Raw genomic sequence first — 27126 nt, forward strand, 5'->3', positions numbered from 1 at the left:
CTTTAATTGATATTTGATTACCATGAAACTTTCAGCTTGAAAATGTAGGAATCATTGTCTTATTTTGGTTATTGTGTCTTTCTCAGCATCATAAAAATGTTATTATATATATGCTGTATTTATTATAGCATATATATCAATGTTAATTTTGTAATGAATAGCTAGTTAAAATTTTCAAGATAACATTATCTTCTTAGAACTACATCTGTCACTTTAGTGAGTAGAAATGATTTATTAAATTGTTGATTCAATGTGCCAGTTATTTAACTCTCATTTATTTTATTTTTCTAGTTGCTCTTTATTTGCTTCTGAATCTTGCTGAGGATACACGTACAGAGCTGAAGATGAGGAACAAGAACATAGTTCACATGCTGGTGAAAGCTCTTGATCGGGACAATTTTGAGCTGCTTATTCTAGTTGTGTCATTTTTGAAGAAACTCAGCATTTTTATGGAGAATAAAAATGACATGGTAACTTATGTTGAAACAGTCCATGTTCACCATTTTCAAATTAGAATCTTTTAATAAAAAGTAAACACATTATCCCCCTATTAAGATAATTCTAAATTAAAAAAATTACAATAGCAGTAATTCACTTAAGTGGCTTCATTAGGAAATATATTTCATATTCCAGATAATTGAACTTTTCTGAATAAAATATTTTCCTAATATATTATACAGAATGAATCTTTCCATATTATACAGAATGAATCTTTCCATATTATACAGAATGAATCTTTCCATATTAAACATAATATATAGAAAGTAATTTTAACTTTAGATTGTGATTCAGAGTTATCTGGCCTTATTATTTTCCCCTAAATTCTTTTTTCTCCTGCATTTCTGGTATTAGTGTGTGGCAATATAGTTTAGCCCAGCCTCCTCCTTATTTATTGTTCCAGTCGGTAGCTGCAGTCTGTTGATTCTGCTTGATAGATCCCTTGAACTATCCTTTCATTCTGTTACCAGAGCCATTGTATTAGTTAACGCCCTCTTTATTTGTACCGTCTTCATTTCCTTTTGTATCATTACAGTAGGTTCCCATTTGCCATCTTGTATTGATGCAGTTATTTTTGATAAATGGTACAAATTGATCATACATTATTTCTCCAGCTTAAAAGTATATGTAATACAGAAAGATGTAAAGATGGAATAGGGAATTCTCTGGTGGTCCAGTGGCTGGGACTCTTCACTTTCACTGCAGGGGTACAGTTCTATCCCTGGTTGGGAAACCTAAGATCCCATATGCCACAAGGCACAACAAAACAGTAAATAAATAAAGACAGAATAAAAATTATCTGCTTTTTTCCATGTCATTAAAGAGTCTTTGTAAGAACGATGTTAGGTTGAAGAGATTATACAATAACCATACCTTGCCTTCAGATGCTTAAGTTGCTTATACTTTCAGCTATTATAAATAAGACTTCAGTGGACACATTTGTACATGCATTTTTTTGTCTATATTCTGTTTGTTTTCTTAGGATAGATTTCTAGGAGTGAAACTATTGGGTCATTGGCTTTAACTTGATTGGAAACTTTTAGAACTATATGCTGTTACAAGTCATTAGGAGACTGTGTCTCCTTCAGGTAGTCTAAACATATAGTATTTCTACCTGTTTTTTTTTTTCCTTCTTTTAAAATCTAATAAGCTAGGAAATAACTTATGCTTATTGAATGACATGGTGTACTCTTTGAATACCTGAGACTGATTAATTAGGTTTATTAAATGTCTTGAATTCTGATACTTGAAATACGTGAAATTTTATTTTACCCAAAAATATTTAGCATGCATCATTTTCATCATTAGTTTTGATGATTATTGAAGATAGCTGTGTGTGATACTGTTTTAGGATTGAATTTACTTAAATTAATCAAAAACATGTTGTTTATTTTCATTGATCTTATATTCTAGAAAAATATGACATGGTGATATATTAATATATACTCCTGAGTATAGTTAGAATGTGTCTAAGTATTTGTTTCCCCTTGCTGTAAGTTGAAATATATTCTTCCATTTATGTGTTTGAAATAAGTTCACCTTTAACAAGTGTGCACAATTCAAATTGAGTTGCCATAAGTATGTATCTGCTATACACTGCTTTTATTTGTATTTAGATAATACTCTTCTTCTTATGTATTTATTCTGTCAAAAGATGATCTCAGAAACATAATGAAAAATCATTTTCTGGTAAAATCATAGATTCAGAAGATACAATATAAATTATCAAATTTCACAAATTATTGGGGAGGAAAAATTGAGGATCAGAAAAGGTAATTCATCCAAAGTCATAAGAATAGTTTGATTGGCAGGAATTTTAGTGTACATGATGTGCATTTCATCTTTCATTGTGGAAAAGAATTCATTTTTCCTAAGTGTATTATATAGAATCAGGATTCTTAGAGCTCAACTAGACCTAATATCTATGTCTGCATTTGTAGATTAACTCTTAATTATAAAGATGAAGTAACAGAGAGTTAGAGAGGTTAGATAATTGGCTCAAGGAAACATCACCAGGATTTGACTTTCTACTCTTCCTCTCTGCCTCCAAGACAAAATTCATTTTATGTTACTTTTTAAAATAACATTTTTAGCAAGATGAAGTATAAGCAATTTTTAAATGTTGACTTTCAGAAACACTGAAAAATAATTACTTAAATGCTGAAATAAATTTGCTTATAAGTGTTTGATAAGCTGTCACTTTGCATAGAATTTTTAATAAAAGTACTAATTAACTATAAATTTCATTTTAGAGGCATCAAATTGAGAGGGCATTATTGAGATAAAATTACTAAATTTAGCTTTGGGGATTGGGCTTTATCAATCAAAAACATGATTAGAAGACTGTGTTTAGTTTGCATAAAAAGACCTTTCAATTAATTATTTAAATTGAGTTTTCATTTTTAATATAAATACAATATGCTTAAAAGGGACTAAGTCATTCTAGAATATGAATTTAAGAACAACATGGTGTCTAGTGTTTAACTATATGATTGTGCTGCTTGGCACGTTTTACATTTCATTCTGTGCAATGGAAATACTAATTAATTAAAAAAAAAACTGTCCAAGTTACTTTATTAAGTTTGCTATAACAACCAGTGTGTATTGTGGCTTTTTTGAAAGAAAAATATTACTTAGTATAATTAGTAACAGATGAAGCCTGTGGCAATTTTATTTAAAAAGAATGGAGGGGAGGGATAACTGATCTGTGAAGTGTTCATTTTACTGTTGAAATGAACTAATATTGACCTTGCTTTTGGGGGTTATGTATTTTAAAGGAAATTTAATTTGCATAAAAAATCTTTCAATTAATGATTTAAATTGAGTTTTAATTTTTTAGTATAAATACAATATGCTTAAAAGGGACTAAGTCATTCTAGAATATAAATTTAAGAACAGAGAGGATATATATTCCTTGGGTTGCATATCTTATTAATTTTTGAGCCTTGTTTTTGTATTTTGAATATAAGTTTTATCAATTATGTTTTAGAAGTATTTACTCCCTTTCTATGGTTCATGTTTTTATTTTCCTGTGAGGAGCAAAGGTTTTAATTGTTAGGAAATCCAATATATAAAAAAACTTCAATGGATTATATTTTGGTGTTGTATCTAAGAAATCTTTACTTAACTTAAGGTCATGGAGATTTTCTTCAAAAAGTTTTGTAGAGTTTGTGGTGGTGGTGGTGTTGCTTTTGTTTTAGTCTGTGATCCATGCATTTTTAGTTAATTTTACATATGGTGCTTACATATGATTAATTAACTTTACATATTAATTTTACATATGATATAATTTTACATATATATCAATAGCCATGTTTTGAATATGGATTTCTTTTTTTTTTCTTTTTTTTTTTTCATTTATTTTTATTAGTTGGAGGCTAATTACTTTATAATACCGCAGTGGGTCTTGTCATACATTGACATGAATCAGCCATGGATTTACATGTATTCCCCATCCCAATACCCCTCCCACCTCCCTCTCTACCCGATCCCTCTGGGTCTTCCCAGTGCACCAGGCCCGAGCACTTGTCTCATGCATCCAACCTGGGCTGGTGATCTGTTTCACTATAGATAATATACATGTTTCAATGCTGTTCTCTCGAAACATCCCACCCTCACCTTCTCCCACAGAGTCCAAAAGTCTGTTCTGTACATCTGTGTCTCTTTTTTCTGTTTTGCATATAGGGTTATCATTACCATCTTTCTAAATTCCATATATATATGTTAGTATGCTGTAATGGTCTTTATCATTCTGGCTTACTTCACTCTGTATAATGGGCTCCAGTTTCATCCATCTCATTAGAACTGATTCAAATGAATTCTTTTTAACGGCTGAGTAATATTCCATGGTGCATATGTACCACAGCTTTCTTATTCATTCATCTGCTGATGGACATCTAGGTTGCTTCTATGTCCTGGCTATTATAAACAGTGCTGCAATGAACATTGGGGTGCACGTGTCTCTTTCAGATCTGGTTTCCTTGGTGTGTATGCCCAGAAGTGGGATTGCTGGGTCATGTGGCAGTTCTATTTCCAGCTCTTTAAGAAATCTCCACACTGTTCTCCATAGTGGCTGTACTAGTTTGCATTCCCACCAACAGTGTAAGAGGGTTCCCTTTTCTCCACACCCTCTCCAGCATTTATTGCTTGTAGACTTTTGGATAGCAGCCATCCTGACTGGCGTGTAATGGTACCTCATTGTGGTTTTGATTTGCATTTCTCTGATGATGAGTGATGTTGAGAATCTTTTCATGTGTTTGTTAGCCATCTCTATGTCTTCTTTGGAGAAATGTCTGTTTAGTTCTTTGGCCCATTTTTTGATTGGGTCACTTATTTTTCTGGAGTTGAGCTGCAGGAGTTGCTTGTATATTTTTGAGATTAATCCTTTGTTGCTTCGTTTGCTATTATTTTCTCCCAATCTGAGGGCTGTCTTTTCACCTTGCTTATAGTTTCCTTTGTTGTGCAAAAGCTTTTAAGTTTCATTAGGTCCCATTTGTTTATTTTTGCTTTTATTTCCAATATTATGGAAGGTGGGTCATAGAGGATCCTGCTGTGATTCATGTAGGAGAGTGTTTTGCCTATGTTCTCTTCTAGGAGTTTTACAGTTTCTGGTCTTACATTTAGATCTTTAATCCATTTTGAGTTTATTTTTGTGTATGGTGTTAGAAAGTGTTCTGGTTTCATTCTTTTACAGGTGGTTGACCAGTTTTCCCAGAACCACTTGTTAAAGAGGTTATCTTTTTTCCATTGTATATCCTTGCCTCCTTTGTCGAAGATAAGGTGTCCATAGGTTCGTGGATTTATCTCTGGGCTTTCTATTCTGTTCCATTGATCTATATTTCTGTCTCTGTGCCAGTACCATACTGTCTTGATGACTGTGGCTTTGTAGTAGAGTCTGAAGTCAGGCAGGTTGATTCCTCCAGCTCCATTCTTCTTTCCCAAGATTACTTTGGCTGTTCGAGGTTTTTTGTATTTCCATACAAATTGTGAAATTATTTGTTCTAGTTCTGTGAAAAATACCGTTGGTAGCTTGAATATGGATTTCTAATTGTCCTTGCACCATTTGTTGAAGAGACTGTCCGTTGTCCACTAAATTGCCTTTGTACCTTATTGAAATGCCTTTGTACTGTTGTTGAAAATCAATTGCCCTATGTAAGTGTGATTTTATTTTTAGATTCTTTTCTGTTCCACTAATTTGCTTCTATGCTTTTGCTGATGCATGTTTGTCTAGATTACTGTAACTTTTGCAATAAATCTTGAAATCAGTTAGAGTGAGCCTCATAAGTTCTTGCTGCTTTTCAGAATTGTTCTGGCTACTTCAAATTCTTTATCTTTCCATATATACTTAGAATCAAGTAGTGTGTTTGTTAAAGAAAACAAAATATCTTGGAATCTTGATTGAGATTGAATTGACTCTATTGGCAGGATACAGTGTGTTAACCATATTAAAGTTCCCAATCCATGAACATGGTATAACTCTCCATTTTTTTAGGTCTTTCTTGATTTCTTTCATGATTTTGTAGTTTTAAGCATACATATTTTGCCCATATTTTGTTAGATCTATACCTAAGTGTTTTACCATTGTAACGATAGTTGCTAAAAAAGAAAGTATCAGTTTCCTGACTGTTGAATGATAGAATATAGATACATAATTTGTGTATTGACCTTCTTATGTCTTGAGCCATTGCTAAATTCATTTTTTACTTGTGACTTTTTGACCTGCCCACCTCTGGGTTTACTTATTCTGGCATTAGCTATATCAAATCTACTAATGAGCCCTTTGAAGATTTCCTACGTATGTGTTTTAAAATTTAATTCTTTTTGTGTCATTTTTTTCTGCGAGATACTCTGTCCATTTACATGTGGTTTTCATCTTTTCCAGTAGGGTCTTTAACATGTTAATCATAGTTATTTTAAATTATCTGTCTAGTAATTATACAAGTCATATCTGAATCTGGTGCTGCTGATGGCATTATCTTATCAGTGGGTTTTTTTCTTGCTGTTTTGTGTATCATAATTTTTTTGTTGTTGAAAGCTGGATACTATGTGTAGATTAGTAGAGAGTGAGATAAATGATATTTATGTATGGAAATGGTCAGACCTTTTTTAGGTTTTTAATGTTGGGACTTAAGTCATTTTTGTCAGGAGTTTAACTGTTTGGTTACCCTCCAGGCATCATCAGCTTCAAATTCATCTAGCATTATTTTGTCTTTGGTAGAATATTGATTGCCAGAGGATTTTTCTCAGGGGTTCATGTTCCACCCTCTACTTCAGGCTTTTGCAGTATGCCTGTACCTCAAAGAGAATCTTCCTCTTCATTTTAACTCTCCTCCAGTAATATACTGCTGTTGTTTGTCACTTGGCCTTGTTAATTTGTGCCAGGAGTGGGGAGGAGGAGAGAAGAAACTTTTTCCATTGTTCTAATTTAGTTTCAGGCTAGTTTTAGGCTTGTCCTGTGTCCATGATTTTCAGCAGTGGGGCTTCCTAAGTCATACTGTCAACTTCTTTCCTCAGGATATTTTTTCTGTTTCCTTGCCCTTGCTGCAGTGGGTCTTCACCAGTGCTTCAGGTGTGACAGGATTTGCCATATTTCCCTGAATCTTAAGTCTTTTGTCTTTTAGGAGAAATAGGAGAAAAAAGATCTGAAGAAGATTTTGTGCGTTTTCCTCATTAACAGTAATGCCTCTTTCTTAGGTCCATGCCTCTGTGTGGAAGTTTTCTACCATCTTCTGTCCTATCCCTAGTATTTCTTGTGACCGTCTAATAAGGTCCTTGGAAAAGAGTTTGCAAGTGGTTGCAAACTCCCTGAGCATATATAGCTTCAGAGTTCTGTAGTCTCAGGCTGCTTCACATTTGGCTAAACTATTTGTTTTAAAACTTTTTGTTCAGTGTTCCTACTGAATTCTGTGGTAGCCCTCTTTTTCTTCTGCCCTCTGCTCCATATAAACCAGTGCTCATGACCCTTATCTCCTTGGGTATGCGTATTTTCCTTATATTTCAAACCAATTGATTTCCTTGCAACCTCAGCTCTGATGCTGTTTTATTTTTTAAGTTGTGATTTTGGAGGGAGGCGGAAGGAGGGATCAGGAAGGGGAACACATATAAATCCATGGCTGATTCATGTCAATGTATGGCAAAAACCACTACAATATTGTAAAGTAATTAGCCTCCAACTAATAAAAATAAATGGGAAAAAAATAAAATTTAAATTAGTTAAATTATGTAAAAAAATAAGTTGTGATTTTGTATTTGGGTTTTTCTTACAGTTAGAGTAAAAACCACATGTCTTCTCAGTTAAGAAACATTTGTTGAATGAATAAATAAACTGAAAAAGAAGTTATTCACTGTAATCATAGAAGCTAGTAATGGAATTACAATTCTGTATAACATGACAAATACTTGTCACTGGCCTAAGTGGGAATTATTGTGTGGCATTAACGACTGAATCCCACAGCCTGTTTGGACGATTAAGCTGGGAGAAAGGGAGAACCAAAGTTAGAGAGTCTTTGGAGACGAACTTGTACTTCTTTATGCAGAGCTCTAGGATATGATTGCAGTGTGTCCATGGAATATAGATACACGTCTGAAGGAAAAATTGTTGTTGGATTGTCAGTTTACCATTAAAAATAATTGTTTACTCCTTGGCTTAGAATGAAAGGAAAAAATTATATTGAGGCCTCAATTATTAATGTGATTTTTATGAGATCATTGAAAATTTGCACTGGAGATATGGGAAGGATAGTATAAATAGATGCTTTCAGTTCACTTCAGTCGCTCAGTCATGTCCGACTCTTTGCAACACCATGGACTGCAGCATGCCAGGCCTCCCTGTCCATCACCAACTCCTGGAGTTTACTCAAACTCATGTCCATTGAGTCAGTGATGCCATCCAACCATCTCATCCTCTGTCGTCCCCTTCTCCTCTCGCCTTCAATCTTTCCCAGCATCAGGGTCTTTGCAAGTGAGTCAGCTCTTCGCATCAGGTGGCCAAAGTATTGGAGCCTGGTGGGCTGCAGTCCCTGGGATCATAAAGAGTAGAAAACAACTCAGCACACAGATACACAGATGATCATTGTCTTTGTTATTGCTGTTTGCTGCTAAGTCCTGTCCAACTCTTTTGCGACCCCAGGGACTGTAACCCAACTAGGCTCCTCTGTCCATCAGATTTACCAGGCAAGAATATGGAGTGGGTTGCCGTTTGCTTCTCCAGGGGATCTGCCTGACCCAGGGATCAAACTCGCATCTCCTGCTTGGCAGTCAGGTTCTTTATCACAGAGCTACTGGGGAAACCCTATCAATGTATTTACCAGAGAACAAATTATTATACATTGTTTAAACCTTGGTTTCAAATTTAGTCTTTTCTAGGTAGCTTATAGTTCCTTCCACATTGTTTCTAGAGTACTTGGTGCATTCCACATTTATCACATTGCATTTTAATTATTTGTTTCATTTCTGCTCTGTTTTTAGACTGGAATCGTTAAAAGCCAAGACAGAATCTGGTTTAATCTAGGACAGGTTCTGGCACTTAGTAGGTGGAATTCATAATGTGCTTTCAAGAACCCAAAGTAATTTGTCTTCCAGTTGATGCCATGAAATAAGAGAAGGAAGGGATGAACTGGAAATATGTATTTTCTCCTCAAAAGTTTGGTTTCAGAGAAGTTTACAGATTAAAATGAGAGAAATAAACCCATATTACTTATACATATTCATGAGGGTGAAAACAATGAAAAGATAATTCTTTGTAATCTTTTTTGTCTTATTGTGTAATAGAGACTGACTGCATTTGTATTATTATTTTCTATAGGTGGAAATGGATATTGTTGAAAAACTGGTAAAAATGATACCTTGTGAGCATGAAGATCTGCTAAATATCACCCTCCGACTTCTACTAAACCTGTCCTTTGACACAGGACTGAGGAATAAGATGGTACAAGTTGGACTGCTTCCCAAACTCACTGCGCTCTTAGGTATGCTTTTTAAAAATTGATAGTGCTGCTTGGAATTTCCAACATCACTGGAAAATTTAAGTCTGTCTTGAAAAGTCTGCTGAAAAAATTGTTCTGTGTATGTTCTTTGATTAGGTACTTAATTATTAAGAATGAATGAAAAATGACCTGTGCTAGGATTTCCATGGTGGTATAGAATGAAATGAAATAGAAACTTTTAGCTGTTTGACTTCATTTACCCCTGTGAAAGTGAAGCCAAAGTGAAAATATACTACCATGGGAGCAAGAAGGAAAAATTACCCTCTCTTCAGCATTTTTTTAAAGTAGATACTCTTTGAGTTCTTATATTTTGCCATACTTTTAAAATACTCATTACCAATACACAAGCCTTTATGGAGCCTTTCTGTCATTAAGTAGAAAAGGTCATTTTTATATAGTGTTAGTTAGAAAGTATTACATTAGAGGATTCCATTTATACATCATTTTCTTTTAGCTTTTAGCAAGATACCTATATAGCAAAGGTGGATTCAAGAATTAATGCTTTTGTGCTCAGACATAATGCTTCTTATACATAATGCCTGTTAGTACATAATGCTTCTTAGCAGAGTATTTAAAAACCCTTTTTGGTCTATTAAGTGTCTGTCTTTATAGGCACCTGCTCCTCCCCAGCATATGCTTTATACCTTGTCCTCCTTACCATTCTCTCAAAAGTTCTTTTATGCCTAAGTGCCTGTCCACCTGCCTTTTTCCTCCACCTGGAATGCCACTGCCTTTTTTAGCTAGAAAGCAAATTTTTACTCAGCTTTCATAACTGTTTCTTTGTTTAGCACTACAGTTTCATTTGTAGCTTTTTCCATATATTCAAATATTTTTAAGTAGTGGAATAGATGGAATGATTTAAAGTTAAGTTTATTCTTAGTTGTCTAAAATCTGTGAATCTACTTTCTCATTGACTTCATCATTATCTTTTTACAACACTAGAAGTAAAATTTATTGAATGTGTACTTTGCCAGCTATTTTGCTTTGTGCTTTATACATTATCTGTGGAACCCTCATCTGAGGATTTACATTTATATCCATTTATATACATTTATTTCCATTTACAGTGGATAAAAGACAAAGCCCAAATTCAAACTCAGGTATATCTGCTGCCAAAGTTGGATTTATTATCTACTATAATAAGCTACTGTGTATAATTATATTAAGTCAACTATGATTAAGTAGATAGGGAACACTATAATTTAAAATCTCAGCTCTCCAAGTCCCTTTGAAAAAAAACGTTTTAAGGAAATTTATTTCTTACTTTCTTTTTCTCAGAAAAGGAAAACTTTTAGTCTGTTGGTCAAAGAACATTTGATCCGTTGGCCATTCCACAAACATTGCACAGAGCTTTGATTATGCATTTTAGAAGAAACTCTTACTGAAGAGCATTTTCAGAAACTGCTTATGGGGAATCAAAGCAATACTACTATTTAGTGAGGAAACAGCAAAACTTTAAAAGTAAAATGGGTGGAACTTGAATTTAATTTATATAATCCTTTTTTATCATAAATTCAGCAGAATTATGTATCAAATATCAGATTAGATTCTTAATGTATGAATATGAATAAGTTACAGTCCCTGTCCTGAGATAATTCATAGTCTGTTTGGCTTGTTCAGTATCCAGTCAACTTACTTCTAGGAAACAAATGATTTAAATGAGATTTTTGGGAAATTACTCATAGGATTCTCATTTCATATTTTATTCAGTTCAGTTCAGTTCAGTCGCTCAGTCATGTCCGACTCTTTACGACACCATGAATCGCAGCACGCCAGGCCTCCCTGTCCATCACAAACTCCCGGAGTTTACTCAAACTCATGCCTATCGAGTCTGTGACGCCATCCAGCCATCTCATCCTCTGTCGTCCCCTTCTCCTCCTGCATATTTTATTAACAAGTAGTAAATTTTGACATGTATAAGATATTCAGTACAAAAAATATTCTTTAATCTCTCCTGGAGCTCATTTCTGGAGTCAGACTGTCTTACTAGAATTGTTACTTTTTTTACTTTTTAAGAATATTACATTGGGCAGGTTACCCAAACTCTGATTTGGTTTCCTCATCTCTAAAATGAGGATAATAATTATAACCAGTTTAAACTTATTTTGAAGATTAAATAAGCTATTGCATGTAAGGTGCTTAGAATGGTACCTGACACATAATATTTTCTTAATAAATATTAGCTATAATCATTTTATTACCAACATCATCATTGTTATCATTTAATATAAAGTGGACATTCTGTAAGTTGCTCACTTACCTTTCTGTAAGCACAAGTTTCTTTCTTACAGATATTAAATCATTATTAACAAACAGGGTAGATTATTTTTACTTCCCTGTGATATACATGTTTATTCAGTTTAAGTCATTAAAATGTTGCTAATCTACTAGGGCAGAGCATAATGCTAAACACTGTAGAAAATATTTTTCAATCTATAGACACTTTGAAATTTAAAAGAAAGAATGCGTCCATATTGTTACTTCATTACAAAGTGCCATTTGAGACAAATATTAATAGACTTATCTCTTTAACAAGATGATATTTACAAAGGAAGGAAGAATAGAGGCTGTAGAAAGAATTTCAGATAAAATGGTCAGTACTACCTAAGGCATAGATGGTGCCAGATAAATATGAGAAACAATGACTCAGTATATAGTGGGAGATAAGTTTGAAAAAATGGGTTCCTATACGTTTATGTGGTAGTATGAAGCTTAAGGCTGTGCTAAGAGTTATACTTAATATAGTTGATGATAGTAATCATTACAGGATTTTGAGCTAGTTGGGTCGTAATCAGAGTATTGCCCTAGGGAAAATAATCTGTCATCATTCTATTAGATACACAAACTAGAGTCTAGAACAATAGCATGTTGTGGTAGCAGGACAAGTGAAGAAAGCCTCAATTAGGGAAGAGGTGATATGTCAGGTATGAGGCAAAAGGAAAGGGTAAAGAGACATAGTATCATCATTCATCATTCAGTCACTCAGTCACGTCCTGCTCTTTGCAACCCCCATGGACTGCAGCAAGCCAGGCTTCCCTATCCTTCACCATCTCCTGGAGCTTGCTCACTCATGTCCATTGAGTCAGTGATGCCATCCAATTATCTCATCCTCTGTCGTCCCCTTCTCCTCCTGCCTTCAGTCTTTCCCAGCATCAGGGTCTTTTCTAATGAATTGGCTCTTCAACAGGTGGCCAAAGTATTGGAACTTCAGCATCAATCCTTCCAATGAATATTCAGGGTTGACTTCCTTCAGGATTGACTGGTTTGATCTCCTTGCAGTCCAAGGGATTCTCAGGAGTCTTCAAAAGCATCAGTTCTTTGGTGCTCAACCTTCTTTATGGTTCGACTGTCACATCCACACATGACTACTGGAAAAACCATAGCTTTGACTATAAAGATCTTTGTTAGCAAAGTAATATCTCTGTTTCTTAATACGCTGTCTAGGTTTGTCATACTTTTTCTTCCAAGGAGTAAGCATCTTATAATTTCATGGCTGCAGTCATCATCTGCAGTGATTTTGGAGCCCGAGAAAAACTCTGTCACTGTTTCCATTGTTTCCCCATCTGTTTGCCATGAAGTGTTGGGACTTGATGCCGAGATCTTAGTTTTTTGAATGTTGAGTTTTAAACCAGCTTTTTCAATATGTAGAGTACATCTTACAAAATGCCAGGCTGGATGAAGCACAAGCTGGAATCAAGACAATTAAGAATTATCAACAACCTCAGATGTGCAGATGACACCACCCTTAAGGCAGAAAACGAAGGTGATGAGGTGAAAGAGGAGAATGGAAAAGGTACCTTAAAACTCATCATTCAAAAAACAAAGATCTTGGCATCCAGTTCCATCACTTCATGGCAAATAAATGGGGAAACAGTGATAGACTTTATTTTCTTTAGCTCTAGAATCACAGCAGATGGTGACTGCAGCCATGAAATTAAAAGACGCTTGCTTCTTGGAAGAAAAGCTATGACAAGTCTAGACAGCGGATTAAAAAACAGAGACATTACTTTGCCAACAAAGGTCCATATAGTCAAAGCTATGGTTTTCCCAGTAGTCATGTATGGATGGGAGAGTTGGACCATAAAAAAACCCTGAATGCTGAAGAATTGATGCTTTTGATCTGTGGTGTTGGAAAAGACTCTTGAGAGTCCCTTGGACTGCAAGGAGATCAAACCAGTCAATCCTGAAGGAAGTCAACCCTGAATATTCATTAGAAAGACTGATGCTGAAGCTGAAGTTCCAATACTTTGGCCACCTGATGCAAAGAGCCGACTCATTAGAAAAGACCCTGATGCTAGAAAAGATTGAAGGCAGGAGGAGAAGGGGACGACAGAGGATGAGATAATTGGATGGCATCACTGACTCAATGGACATGAGTTTGAGCAAGCTCCAGGAGATGGTGAAGGACAGGGAAACCTGCTGTGAGGCAGTCCATGGGCTCTCAGTCAGACATGACTGAGCCGCTGAACAGAAGTTAATAGAACTCTGCATAGAAGATAAATAAGCAGGGTGACACTATACAGTCTTGACTTACTCCTTTCCCCGTTTTGAACCTGTTCGTTGTTCCATGTCCACTTCTGACTGGTACTTCTTGACCTGCATGTAGGTTTCTCAGGAGGCAGGTAAGGTGGTCTGGTATTCCTATCTCTTGAAGAATTTTCCACAGTTTGTTGTGATCCACACAGTTGAAGGCATTAGTGTAGTCAATGAAACAGAAGTAGATGTTTTTCTGTAATTCTCTTGCTTTTTCTATGATCCAGCAGATATTGGCAATTTGATCTGTGCTTCCTCTGCCTTTTCTAAATCCAACTTGTACATCTGGAAGTCCTTTGTTTACATACTGTTGAGCCTGGCTTGAAGGAATTTGAGCTTTACCTTGCTAATATGTGAAATAAGTGCAGTTGTGTGGTAGTTAGAACATGCTTTGGCATTACCCTTCTTTGGGATTGAATGAAAGCTGACCTTTTCCAGTCCTGTGTCCACTGCTGGGTTTTCCAAATATGTTGGCATATTGAATACAGCATTTAAACAGCGTCATATTTTAGGATTTGAAATAGCTCAGACATATCATAGGTAAACTTAATGTGACATGGCTGCTGTTTGGATATGGATAATGATTAACTATTCATAAACACTCAATGACTGTTAGAATGTTACTGCTAGGAACAGAAATAGAGAAGTATAAAAGAAGTAATTTGAGGGCATCAGTGATAGATTTAATTTCAGACATGTTAAAGATATCTTTGACAAAGATGTTTGATGAGCAGATAGAAAAAGGTCTAGCGTTCAGGAGAGGTATGAGATTAAAAAAGGAAAACTTGTCCATTAGATGAATAAAACTGGACAAAGGACACCACCAAATGAGATATAACAGTCAGAAAAATATGATTCAACAAATACATAAAAAACATGTTAAGTTTAGACTGTTACTGAGAAGCAGTTAAGTTCTTGGAATCATCATGAAGTAGAGAAATGAAGAAAATGAATAGGAAGAGCAACTGAAAACTTACTTCCTTTCACTCATTCTTTCAAAGTGTTGCTTCAATATTTTCTTTGAAATATTGTTAATTCCTAGGGCATCGGATTTTGCTACACTAGGGAAAGTGAAGAGCCAGTGTTATTCTAACCTTAACAATACATAGCTAGAAATTGATGATCTTAAAAGTTTCCCCCTCTGTTTTTGGCTCATCTGTAAAAACTGATTGAAAGCAAAATAATTCTGTTGAGATGTTTACAGTTACCTTGCCTTAGTAACTTCTTGGCTTATCTTTCTGGGTAAGTAGAAGATGATGGCTAAAAAGCATTCCTTGTAAAAATATACACAAAATTTTTCTTGTAGAATAAGTTGAAAAATAATATGAAAATATATTGTGATTTGAATAATTATTAAAAGCAAAGAGGAAGTTGGTTACAGCTTGGCTCTTTTGCCATGTGAAGAAACAATATTTATTTATAAACTCATGAAAACTTTTCATCTATCTGAGAACTACTAAATAGGCTCTAAAATCATTCCTATTTAGTCATACTCTCTTTTTTCCCCTTTTTTTCTCTTTCATTGTTCCCATGTCATTAAATTTGAGTAGAAGCAATTTCTCTTCTTTTTCTCAAATGTTCATGTTTTTTGCTTGTTAACTTTCTTTAGTTCCTCCTTTACATTCCACAAAAAGCCATAGAAGCAATGGCAATCATGTGTAGTAAAGAAAGAGAATATCTTCTGATGTTCCAGGATCAAGGAAAGGGAGAAAATGTACATGTTAAAGAGAAATTAAAATATACTAGATAACAGTGCCTTGCAACTTATAGTCTATAAAATGCTTCAAAATATCTACAGGTGTTCGGAATACCCAACAACTGTTTCACAGGCTTTTTATTCAATTGTTTAATGACACTGTTATTTTCAATTCTTTTTCTTTTAAATTGTATGCTAAATAAGCTTATATAGTTGAGCCTATGGGGGAAAAAAATGTTCCAAATTCCAAGTAACTGATTCAATATGAATTTTTTTAATAGAACCCTTTTGTAAATTTTAGAATTGTTTCTATTTTATTAAGTCCCCCAAACAGCCCTTTTATCCATCACTTCCCAGAAAAACAACCCATTTATTAAATGTATTAGGAGGACAAGACTATGATTATTAATAAACAACTGTAAGCTGTCAGTAACTTGAAATAGAAAAAAGTTTTATTTTTTGCTCATGTTTATATCCACTATAAGGAAGTTGAAAGTGGTGGTCCATGTTAGTTAGCATCAGTCAAGGACCCAAATTGACAGAGCCTCCAGGTCACCATGGCACCAGAGAAGGGAGAACAGAGAAAATGGAAAATTGCAAACTTAAAATTGTAAAATGTCATTTTTGTTCACATTTCCATTGATAAAGCAAATCACATAGCTATATAGAACTTTAAGGGGGTGGGCAAATGCTTGAAAGGATTAGAACTGGAACGCTGGTGAGCAAGTAGCCTAATGATCCTGAAAGACACTTTTAAATTTTCCTGAATTTTAGCTGGGTTTCCAGGATTACCAGAATCTCTTGAAAGTACCTCCTGTGACATTATTGCAAATATTACCATAAATAGCATACCTAGCAACTACAGTAGCAGCAGCAGCAGCAACTACAGTAGCACGAAGCACATAGAATAAAAGCTAGAATTCTGGAGCCAGACTACATGACTTTGAGTGTTAGTTTCATCAGTTACTAGCTATGTGATATTGTGCAAATCACTTAACCCATATGTCAGTTTTCTCATCTCCAGTTTGTAGAGAATAATGATATATAATAGGGAAGGTTAAATGATATAGTACAGTAAATATTAGTGAATATTAGCAATATTATATATGAAATTACTCTAAAAGTACATAGAACACAAATAATTGATATCCTGAAATGGGTCTTTATTGATGTTTATTTTTCAGGCTTATACCATTAAGAGTATGTAATCCTTTTGTATTGAAAATTTGATTACATCATTCTTTTCTTAAATATTTCCTTAAATTTACTTTAATACATAAATGTAATTTAAACTTTTATTGAGAAGCAATATAATGTAGTGGTTAAAACCATGGGCTTTGGAGCCAGAGTGCCTGGGCTCAAGTGCTGTATAAGTATTCCCTACTGTTTTTGTTTTCATTGACTAAAATTTGTAATTCTGAAGATAATTTATTATACAGGGCTGTAAATATTAACAACTCAAGTATTCCCCCTTGCTAAATGACCCCAGAATGCCATGTTCTTAATTTTTATATACAGTTTTTCTGTTTTCCTCTCTTGTCCTTGGCTGTCAGTTCTCATTTCTTCTGTACCAACAGCAATTCCATGGCAGCAATTTTCCTTTCCTCTAATGATATATTTCTAATCTCCTTTCGTCTTGGAAACCAACAACTAAACTTACTTGAAATTTATATTTTGTTAAAGCTGAATTCTAAATGAGTGCCCAAATGGTTCTCTTCCTAGTAACATTTATTGCATGGACTTTGTAACATTTCTTTTAACTGTAAAAAGAACCCATTTTGTTTGATCGTGCTCTTTGCTGTGTTCAAAGAAATTATATGTAGTGTAGACAAAATGATTTCCTGATATGTGATTAATAGAATGGTCATTTTTACATTTGTTAATGTGTATGTTATATGTGTGAAAAATTAAATCATTAACTCCTAAAACAATAAAATAAACTTCTCAATTGAGTTTTCAAGATTTTTGGCCACTACTACTATGTATAAACAGAAGTTGGCATTATAGAGAGCACAGATTTTAAAGACATAAGAAATAATTCATCTAGAGCAGTGCCTTTCAAATATCTTTTATCCCAGGCTATAGTATCATACTTTACATTGCAACCCAGTACTCACATGTGCATGTATGTATATATTTGTATGTATATATGTGTGTATATTAATATACATTGTTTTGCAATAAATATTACACATTTTGTTTAATATGTAACTTTTAAATATTCATGAAGCAGTATTTACCATTTCTATGTGCAGTGTGGTATATTTCCTATTTTTTATTCCTTTTATATTCTACTTATGACTTAATTATTGATTTTATGTCCTCTGATTGATTCAATGTTCAGTTAGACAGTTGAACTAGGAAGAGTGATTATACTTCTTTCCCTTCAAATCTTCAGAAATATCAATCTCTTGGATTTTTAATGTGTTAATTAAAAGTTAAGACATTAGTAGATAATCTACATTATTCTAGGTTACTCCTTGGCTGGCACTTGGAATGATTCCATGGAACTGAAATTTTTTTGGAAAGGGGAAAAAACTTTCTGTAAATCAAGTATTTGAAGAACTTGAGTTACATTTTCTTCACTGTAGTTATGAAGAAAGACTTAAAGAGCATTTAGTATATAATATGATATGACTGGTCAGTTTACTTTCTTCATTAGAAATAAATTCTTTATTCAGTATATGTTCAAGTTGACAAATGACTGAATTTAACATTATATATAGAAATTACTTAATTTTTTAAGGAGGCAAAATGCAAAAGCACTTTTGTAAAGTTGTACATCTGGTAGAACTTTTCAGAAGTGATTTTTAAAGGATGCTGTTTCAACTGGAAATGCTATGATTTTAAGTAGGTTTATTTATTATTATTTGGGGACCCCATAACCGAAAAATCTTCGTATGATTAATAATAGATTATTTTAACTAGAGAATAATGAATCATTAATCTTTCAGGCTCTAATAAAGCTGCACTATATGAACATTTAATCCCTTTCCTTTGGATCCTGAAACATTTAACTAGTACATTGCGACCCCTGCTGTTGTGAGAATTGCTGAATAACTGGAAAAAAATATCTACTTGTGGAAGGTTTTGTGATTTGAATAACTATTAAAGGTTGAGGAGAAATTGTGCTATAGGTCAGCTCTTTTGACATGTGAGGCTCTTAATAAAACCAAAAATTTTATTAGTACTGTTTTGTCACATGAGTATTTTTTTTTTAGAAATTCTGAATTTAGCTTTTTCCTTTGACATCAGGGACATATAAAGGGGTTGATAAGGAATTTTAGAAATTATCATTTAAATTGTTGTTTGTTGATTTATCCTGAAATCAATTTTCTTGAATAGTTTTGATCTTTTCCTAGGCATAGAGAAAGAAGGCATTATCTTGCAAAATATTTCAAAACTTTTATTTGGGTCCTTGGAAAACCTAGTTTCCAAACATTGTAAAAATTTATATCTACGTTCCTTTGTTTTATTGCCTAAATACCACCAAAATTATTCACTTATTTGACTTTTTGGTATCTTAATATTTCATAAGGATCTTAAATTTATCTCTACTTAGTTCAGTATCGATTTATAATCTTTTCAGCTCTATTAATCCCTGTACTTGACGTAGTTTCTTATGCTTAGTAACTACGTTACCATCTGGGAGACCTATCATAGCCATTGGTTTCATCAATTGTAATTATATGCAAATTGAATTAGACCTACAAAGTTTAGCTTTATTTAGATAATTGTTAGATAGTTTGTTCGCGTTTCTTATGATATTGAGTTAAGTTTTATAAGGTGTTTAAAGATTTTTGGCTCATCTAGGAATCATATCATTAAAAGAAAAATTCCCTTGTCATAAGTCCTTAAACCATTTGACATTGATACGTCTCAAGAGTGCTTCCTTATGTCATAATATCCTGGGTTGGGAAATGGCAAGGAAATTCCTTGTCATAGTGTATTCTTCAGTTCCCTAGAGAATGCACTGATAGTATTTCAAAAGTAACTTGAAAAGCAAAATTTTAATAGCTTTTTGTCAGATGCACCAGGCAAATAATGTTTTTGTACCTCCTGAGAGGTGCCATAGTTTTGCTGCTTCATACACTGAGTACTGTTTAATGTGCTTGGGGATGGTGTTAGCATAGAAGCAAGCATAAAAATACAACTGAAATGTATTCTTTAGAAGAGCCTAGTTCATTGTGACATTGCTTCGTGCATAAAGCTTAAATATCAGAGAAGCAGTGTATTACAGAGTGCATGCTTAATGATTTCATTAAGAAACTGCCACAGTTCACTGATGAACTCTTTGGGACAGTTTTAAGTTTATTTACACTATTTTTTGCCTTTTGTGAATGACATTGATGTGTATTTTAAATTGAGCAGTGTTCTGCATTTTCATGTCAGTCTTTCAGTTTTAACTTGATTTTCAAAGGCATTTAAACTCCATGGAATAAACTTTACAAAATATACAAGTCTTATGTTATAAACATGAATTTTTGCATGTGTTAAAATAAAAGTAGAATAAGCACAACCAACCTAATGATTAGGCAGATTAGGTAGCTACATGTAAGTTACAGGCAATCACCACTTTCCACACTTTCTCTGCTATTTTGTAAGTTCCCTGTTATTAGGAGATTGCTGGAATTCAATGGTTAGAGCATCAAACTTCAAACTTTTGGTCTCAGGACATTTTTATACTCTTAAAAATAATTAAGGACCCACACTATTTTTGGTTTATGTGGAGTTATGTTTATGGATATTTATTATATTCAAAAATAAAACAAAATGTTACATATTTATTTTAAAATATCCTGCTATATGTTAACATAAATATTTTTATGAAAAAGAACCCTTTTCCAGAAATTTCTGAGAGGAGGGACATAGTTTTACTTTTGCAAATCTTTTTACAGTCAGACAACATCTGGCTTTCATATCTCCCTCAATAATATGTCATATATGTCATATATATTATGTCATGTAGCCTTTTATGAAATAATGAGAGTAAAAAAATGAAAGTAATGTATTAATAGTATTATAAAATGGTGTGACATTGTGGATCCCCTTTGGGGATCCTCAAAACATAGTTTGAAAACCAGTGAATTAGAGCATTCTTTTAAAGCTTTTAATTCATATTAAATGCAAGCACTCCTCATAGTGACAGTATGTCAGGAGTCTCAAATTAGCAGGTTAAATCTAGCTGGAAGACATGTTTGGTTTTGCCAAAATACGTTTTCTTAATCTTATATTTGGATTTCTAGGCAAGACCCAAGCACTCCTATTCCTATAGGATACTCCTGATTTTCTCTTAAATTTAGACATTTACTTATTTCTTGCCTTGCCCTTTGAACATCTAAGTGTTCATCCACTCACATCTTAGTAAGAATCATCTTTACCAGTTTCTTTGGTGCTTCATGAAGGTTTGGAGATACTTGTCACAGTATAGGAAGATGAAAACAGAAGACCCTGAGCTCAGAGGGACAGCACATAAAGATAATCTAGATAATCTATCATCTGGATAATCAATACTAGGCCTTTAATGCTGCCCAGCAGTTATCCTGTTTCCTTTGTCTAATCATTCTCCCATTCTTTTAGGTGAGAATTTGATTCCTCCACCTTCTAAATCCAGCACCTTATCCTCATCTCATTACATTCTTTTGCTTCCTATTTCACTGAGAAAGTAGAAGCGGTAGAAGAGAATTTCCATGAGTTTCTGTTGCCACACTTACCCTCCTGCCTGCATCTGTGTCCACACTTTGCTTCTGTCCCATTGTTACGAACTTGCCCCTACTCTTACCATAAGCCATACTCCCTCCCTATTCCCTTCTCTCTCCTACTCAAGATTCTTGCTCCAGAAGTTCCCTCTGTTGCACATTATTAACTTTCCCTCTCTATTAGATCATGCCCATCAAATACAATTATGCTATCATTTCATCCATCTTAATAAAGATTCTTCTTGACTCTTCACTCATTTACCTTTTAGCTGTCATCCCATTTCTTTTCTTTCCTTTTGATTTCTTTACAGTTGAGGGTCGTGAATCTATGCTAATTTGCTGAAACTAATTTTATTGGTTATGGCAGAAAAATTAGGATTCCTAGATTCAGTAGCACTTTGTCATGCCTGTTTCACAATTACACATGAATCATTTCAAAATGAATCCAAATGTTAGACCATATTCTCTTCAGTTGAAGATAAATTAGTTTCTAGGGTGTTCTAAATGGATATAAATTTTTCTACATTATGTGAGTAGACCCAGAATGGTTTTAAGAGTAAGAATAGCACCTGACTCATCTTGATCTGGATTAATTAGGTGATCTGGGTTTCAGGGCATTTTCCAAGGCTGTAGAAAGATTTTATCAGCATGTAGTGAGTCAGACCAGGTCAAAAGTTAAGTGATAAATGTTTGATTTCTTCCGGTTGAAACAAGTCTGATTTTCCTTATTGTTGGAGATCACCAGAGTACATACTGTTAAACTCTATCACTTAAAAATTAAGGGTTATTTTCTTTGACCATTCTGTCATATGTCCTTAAGATAAAATTTTAAAAGTTAAATTCTAAACACTCCTGAAATTCCCTCATAAAGTTTACTTAACTTTTCATTATATATGAATATGACTTAATTTATAAAGTATCATAAAATGAAGAAATAAGCTTGTCTTTATAAACAGATTAATATTTTATAAATAACCTTTTCTGACTTGTTTATTAAAAACAAAATGGTCAGAAGGTTTTCCAATAGGAACTATTTTTCAGTTTTTAAATACTAAGTTGCCTTTATGATGATTTTTTTAAGAAACTTAAAGTAGTTTTTTTATAACTTTATTTGGCCTGTTTATTACACAACTGTTATGGAATTTCACACATCTATTTCAGTACTTAGCTCCTATAGACTACTACACTGTTTCTCAATTTTAATAGGCCTCATTTATCCTATAAATAAACCTACATTTTCTTACCTGATCAAGTGAGCAAACAATAGGGGTCAGATGTGGCAAACACTTTAACAAAAAGCACATGTCTGGCCGTCAGGGTGAAGTAGAGTCATATCAAGATTGCTTGAAGTTATTAATGGCAGTAAAATTTATGCTTCCTCCTGTTTTCCCAATTAAATCAAGAAGCCTTTTTTCTTAGGATTCTTCTATCACCAGCTGGTTCCAATACTCTGTGTGTGAATATTGCCTGGGGTGTCTCCATTTCTAGGTGGTAAATGCTGACCAAAGCACATTAAGTGAAAGATGTGAGCCTATAGGCTTGAAAGCAGCCATTGTTGAGGGCTTTATTTTGGACCTTATCATTTGTACTACAAGCATGCATGTTTTGTAGTGTATTGGAAATAAGTTGTAGTATGCTCTGGATAAAAGAATACTCCAGACAAGGTAATAAAATAATTGAAACATTGAAAATATTTTAAAAATAAACCACATGGCAAAATGTACAGTTGTACATACTAAAAAGAAAGGGCTTCCCTGATGGTCCAGCTGGCAAAGAATCTGCCTGCAATGCAGAAGACCCAGGGGATGTGGGTTTGATCCCTGGGATGGGCAGATCCCTTGGAGGAGGAAATGGCAAACCACTCCAATATTCTTGCCTAAAAAATCCCATGGACAGAGGAGTCTGGCAGGTTACAATCCAAAAGGTCTCAGAGTTGGGCATGACTGAGCGACTAAGCACAGCACAGCACATAGTAAAAAAGTGTGAAAATATGTCAGAAGTGCTGAATTTTGGAGTACTTATTTTATGAATATGTCTTAATGTGACAGAACTATTAAGCTTAATGGTAGATTTACAATTTAAGTTTTGTTACAATTTTTAAATTAAGTAATTGGGCACAAAAATCTTCCATAAACCATTGTATCACAAAACTATTGTTAAACTTGTTTTCATACTGATCATTGTAACCTATAAATTCTGTCATCCCTCCCCAACTCATGGTTAAAAACTCTTGGCTTTTATCTATTAAGATCAAATCTCTGTTAGAAATGACTGAACAGATCCATTCTAGAAGAGAAGACTATCCAGTAGAGTTGCAATCTTAAAAATTGGTCTCTCCAAATTCAAGTTTTAACTAACACTATCTATCTAGTCATGCTGGTTATGTATCTGCAGTATGTGCTCTAATAAGTTAAACAAAAAATGATATGGAAACATGTACAAAAGAATGTCTAGTATACTTGCAATATATTTTTTAGTGTATTTCAATATAGTCAATATATATGTTCAATAATTGTGGCAGTTATCTTTTAAGTGGTGATTTTCACTGTGACATTTTTCACTATATTGAGAGCATTAAGGGCTCCAACTCTACCATAAATTTAAAGGCACTTATGAATTTTGAAGTATGCTATTCACATAGACTTTCCAGGGGTAATTCATCACCTTAATGCTGTTCTGTTCTAGTAAAGGGGTGTTCATATTCCCACTTCTCTTATCTTTTCATGGACCCTTTGTGACTTCAAAGGGAGTTTTCTGCTTTGAACGAAGACATGGAGTGCAGAAGGGAATCAGAATCTGGCTAATAATGTGGCCCATGACTTGTGTTCTCACTCTGTTTTTACAAAGTGTTGGGCTGGGTCTACTGCAGCAGCGGAAATTTGGCTTTGAGTTCTGGTGTTCAGAACTCATGTTTCTGCTTGACTGAACTGTGAATGAAAAATCCCAAGTGTCTTACAAAATTAGTAGCTAAATGGTGTTTTTACTAATCACTGGAGATGAAAAAAAACTGAAGACATTTTAAAATTCAAAACCCATCAGCATGCGTTTGCCCTTTAATTGTCAGAAAATCAGTCGTGAGAGCAACCAGAGTGGACTTTTTTCCTCCTTCAGCTGCTCCAGCTGAACTACAGCTGCAAATTTCTTTAAAAAGAAAAAAAAAATCTTGAATGTACATTATAAGTGCAGTAATTCCCACAAAATCAGTTGCTGGAGTTAATGACCAGTTTGTTAAGGCATTAACTGCCCTCAGCTGGGAATGACCAATTTTGAGGCGAATGGCTGCACAACTGCTAAGATAATTCAGTAACGCTTTCAAATAATGATCCAGCTAATTAACGGTGGATTCCTGTGGAAATCCTATCGAAGTACTTATGACCTCTGCATTTAATAGCCAGTGAGTTCATCATGATTCATGTTTATTACCATAAATACCAAAGGAATCATAATGACTAGGCTGTTTTTTTTTCATCCTGCGCTTATTACTTGAGCAGATCTGACTAAGCCACCTCTAGTCATTAAGGACCTTAGTTCCCAAAATATTCAATCTTTTCACTGCTCTGCTCAAAATTCACAGAGCCTTTGGTGCTATGCCAGCATAGCAACTATTGGCAGACTGTTTTAACTTGGGATGCCATTAGGGAATAATTGATGTCTGTAAGTCTTAAAGGAACCCTTTTGAAATGTCTGCCATTTGTAGGATGTGGAGAAATAGTTGGTTAGCTAGAGTTTATGGTTCTTAATCATGAGTTCTTATGGGAAAATTGTAACTCCTAGCCCCAGATTCCTTTAGGATATGCAAGAATTTGGGGGGGATTTGTTTTTTAAGAACACATCTTTTCTACTAGCGAGTGAAGAAGACTATTAAGGATAAACCTTAATTTTACTTGGACCATTTAATCTCTCTTAATGGCTGTTTATTGCTATGTGATCTTTAAATTTGTTTTTAAGTAATAGTTAATAATACATGTTGGCTGCCAGAAAGCCTCTACTTTCTGTGTGCAGCTGTGTTTGAAGAGAGGAATTTGGGTTATTTCCAGACACCTTCTCCCTCCAGGTATTCACTTTTTTCCTCCAGTGCTTTGTCCTTCTGCTGTATCTGTCAGATATCTGCTGGATGCCATTAAGGTATAGGCTGTGTTTTTGTCAAGGAGTCAATCATTTGTATAGTCATTTATGATTCAATGAGTAAGATACCTGTGGTTCATATACTGTAATTTTCCTATCTTGCAGTTCTTTAGGGGAGATTAGAAATATGTGATTTGTAACAATAAAATAAGAGTTAGAACCATCAAGGTAATATGTAGGTAACAAGACAATTTATAAAATATTTGCATCATTTTTTAATAAAAGGACAAGTATCACTTTATATCTTTTTTCATTCCCTAAATAAATACAGACTGAGAAGAAAATAAATTTTATAGGTATTTTCAAATCAATTGATTGAACCTTTACCCAGATAAAATCTAGAAGACATATCAGCAAATTGGGTATATAGACCTCTGGGTAGAGTATTGTAGTCCCTTAGATCTGTTGTCACCCTGTTTCATACTTGCGTCAAGGGGAAAAGAAATGTATCTCTAGTATAGTGCTGGTGGTATTTCAGCTTCTATTGTCTAGTTGTGCTCAGCTCAAACAAATGGGAAACACCTATACATTTTATTTGCCTGGCACATGCTACTTAAAGATAAGTGAATTAATATAGTTAATCGTGAGGTTTGTCTTCTGTGTTTTCAGACTTTTCTCTCTGTATCCTTTCATCGTATAGCCCATCACCTCCACAGCTGTTCCCTACTCTAGGAGTGGAATTAAGTTCTGTTACAGGACAGAAGGAAGAAAGGTTCACAGTGTGTTTGTGGTAGTGGTGGTGGAAGAATACATACTGGTGACAGTTATCTCTCCTTTGATAATTTTCTTTTCCCAATTTTTGTTCTGCTTAGGGGTTTATAACCCAATGAGAATGAGAGGCTGATGAAGGGTTCAGATGAAGCAGATAGGGGTCACTGAACAGAACCTTGAGACAGAAGATGACTCTCCTAAGACCGTGCTTTGGGTATAACAGAGCTTTATTGGAAAGTGACTGGGAGCAAGTGGCTCAGCTACAGGGGCAGAATATACCTGTGAACCCTGTATAGCCATCTCAGAGGAATCTTGGCTGCTGCTTAAACCTGCATTACCTCTAAACTACAGTCAAATCTTGAGGATAGAAAACCACAAAGACAGCATATATATTAGGAAAACGTGATACGGCAGAAACCAACACAATATTTTAATTATCTTTCAATTAAAAATAAAGTTGAAATTTTCTGCCAAAAAAATAAATAAATAAATAAATTTAAAAAGAAAATGCAAGAATAGTGTTCTCTCCTTAAACAGAAACATTATTTTCAACATAATAATAGTAAGTAACGACATTTATTGAATCAGTTTATTGTGTATCAGACTCAGTACTAATTGTTTTACCAGGATTCTCTCACCTAATCCTTGCATACCAACTCTATGGGATAGATGCAGTTGTTATTCCAGTTTCACAGATGAAGAAACTGAAGCACAGAAAATTTAAATAACACTCAGAAGGCCATTTTTCCTAGTAAGTGGCAGAGCCACAAATTGAACCCAAGCAGTCAGCCTCTAGGGTCTGGGCTTTGAACAACAATGTTATACTGCCTCTATTTACCAGTTTATTCAACTTTTAAACTTTTAGCACCTTGTTTTTCTC

At 34.2% G+C, this 27126-nt stretch overlaps 1 protein-coding gene across 3 annotated transcripts in view; it reads left to right on the top strand.

Annotated features, from left to right (window-relative positions):
* Positions 1–27126, top strand: part of KIFAP3 (kinesin associated protein 3) — a 149961-nt gene that overhangs the window by 54312 nt on the left and 68523 nt on the right. For all 3 annotated transcript variants that reach the window (XM_020874134.2, XM_020874136.2, XM_020874135.2), the window contains 2 exons: positions 292–470; positions 9302–9464. In XM_020874134.2, coding sequence (XP_020729793.2) covers positions 292–470; positions 9302–9464 — 342 coding nt within the window. The remainder of the gene's footprint in view (positions 1–291; positions 471–9301; positions 9465–27126) is intronic.

The sequence above is a fragment of the Odocoileus virginianus genome, chromosome 11, assembly GCF_023699985.2.
Source record: "Odocoileus virginianus isolate 20LAN1187 ecotype Illinois chromosome 11, Ovbor_1.2, whole genome shotgun sequence".
NCBI lineage: Eukaryota > Metazoa > Chordata > Mammalia > Artiodactyla > Cervidae > Odocoileus > Odocoileus virginianus.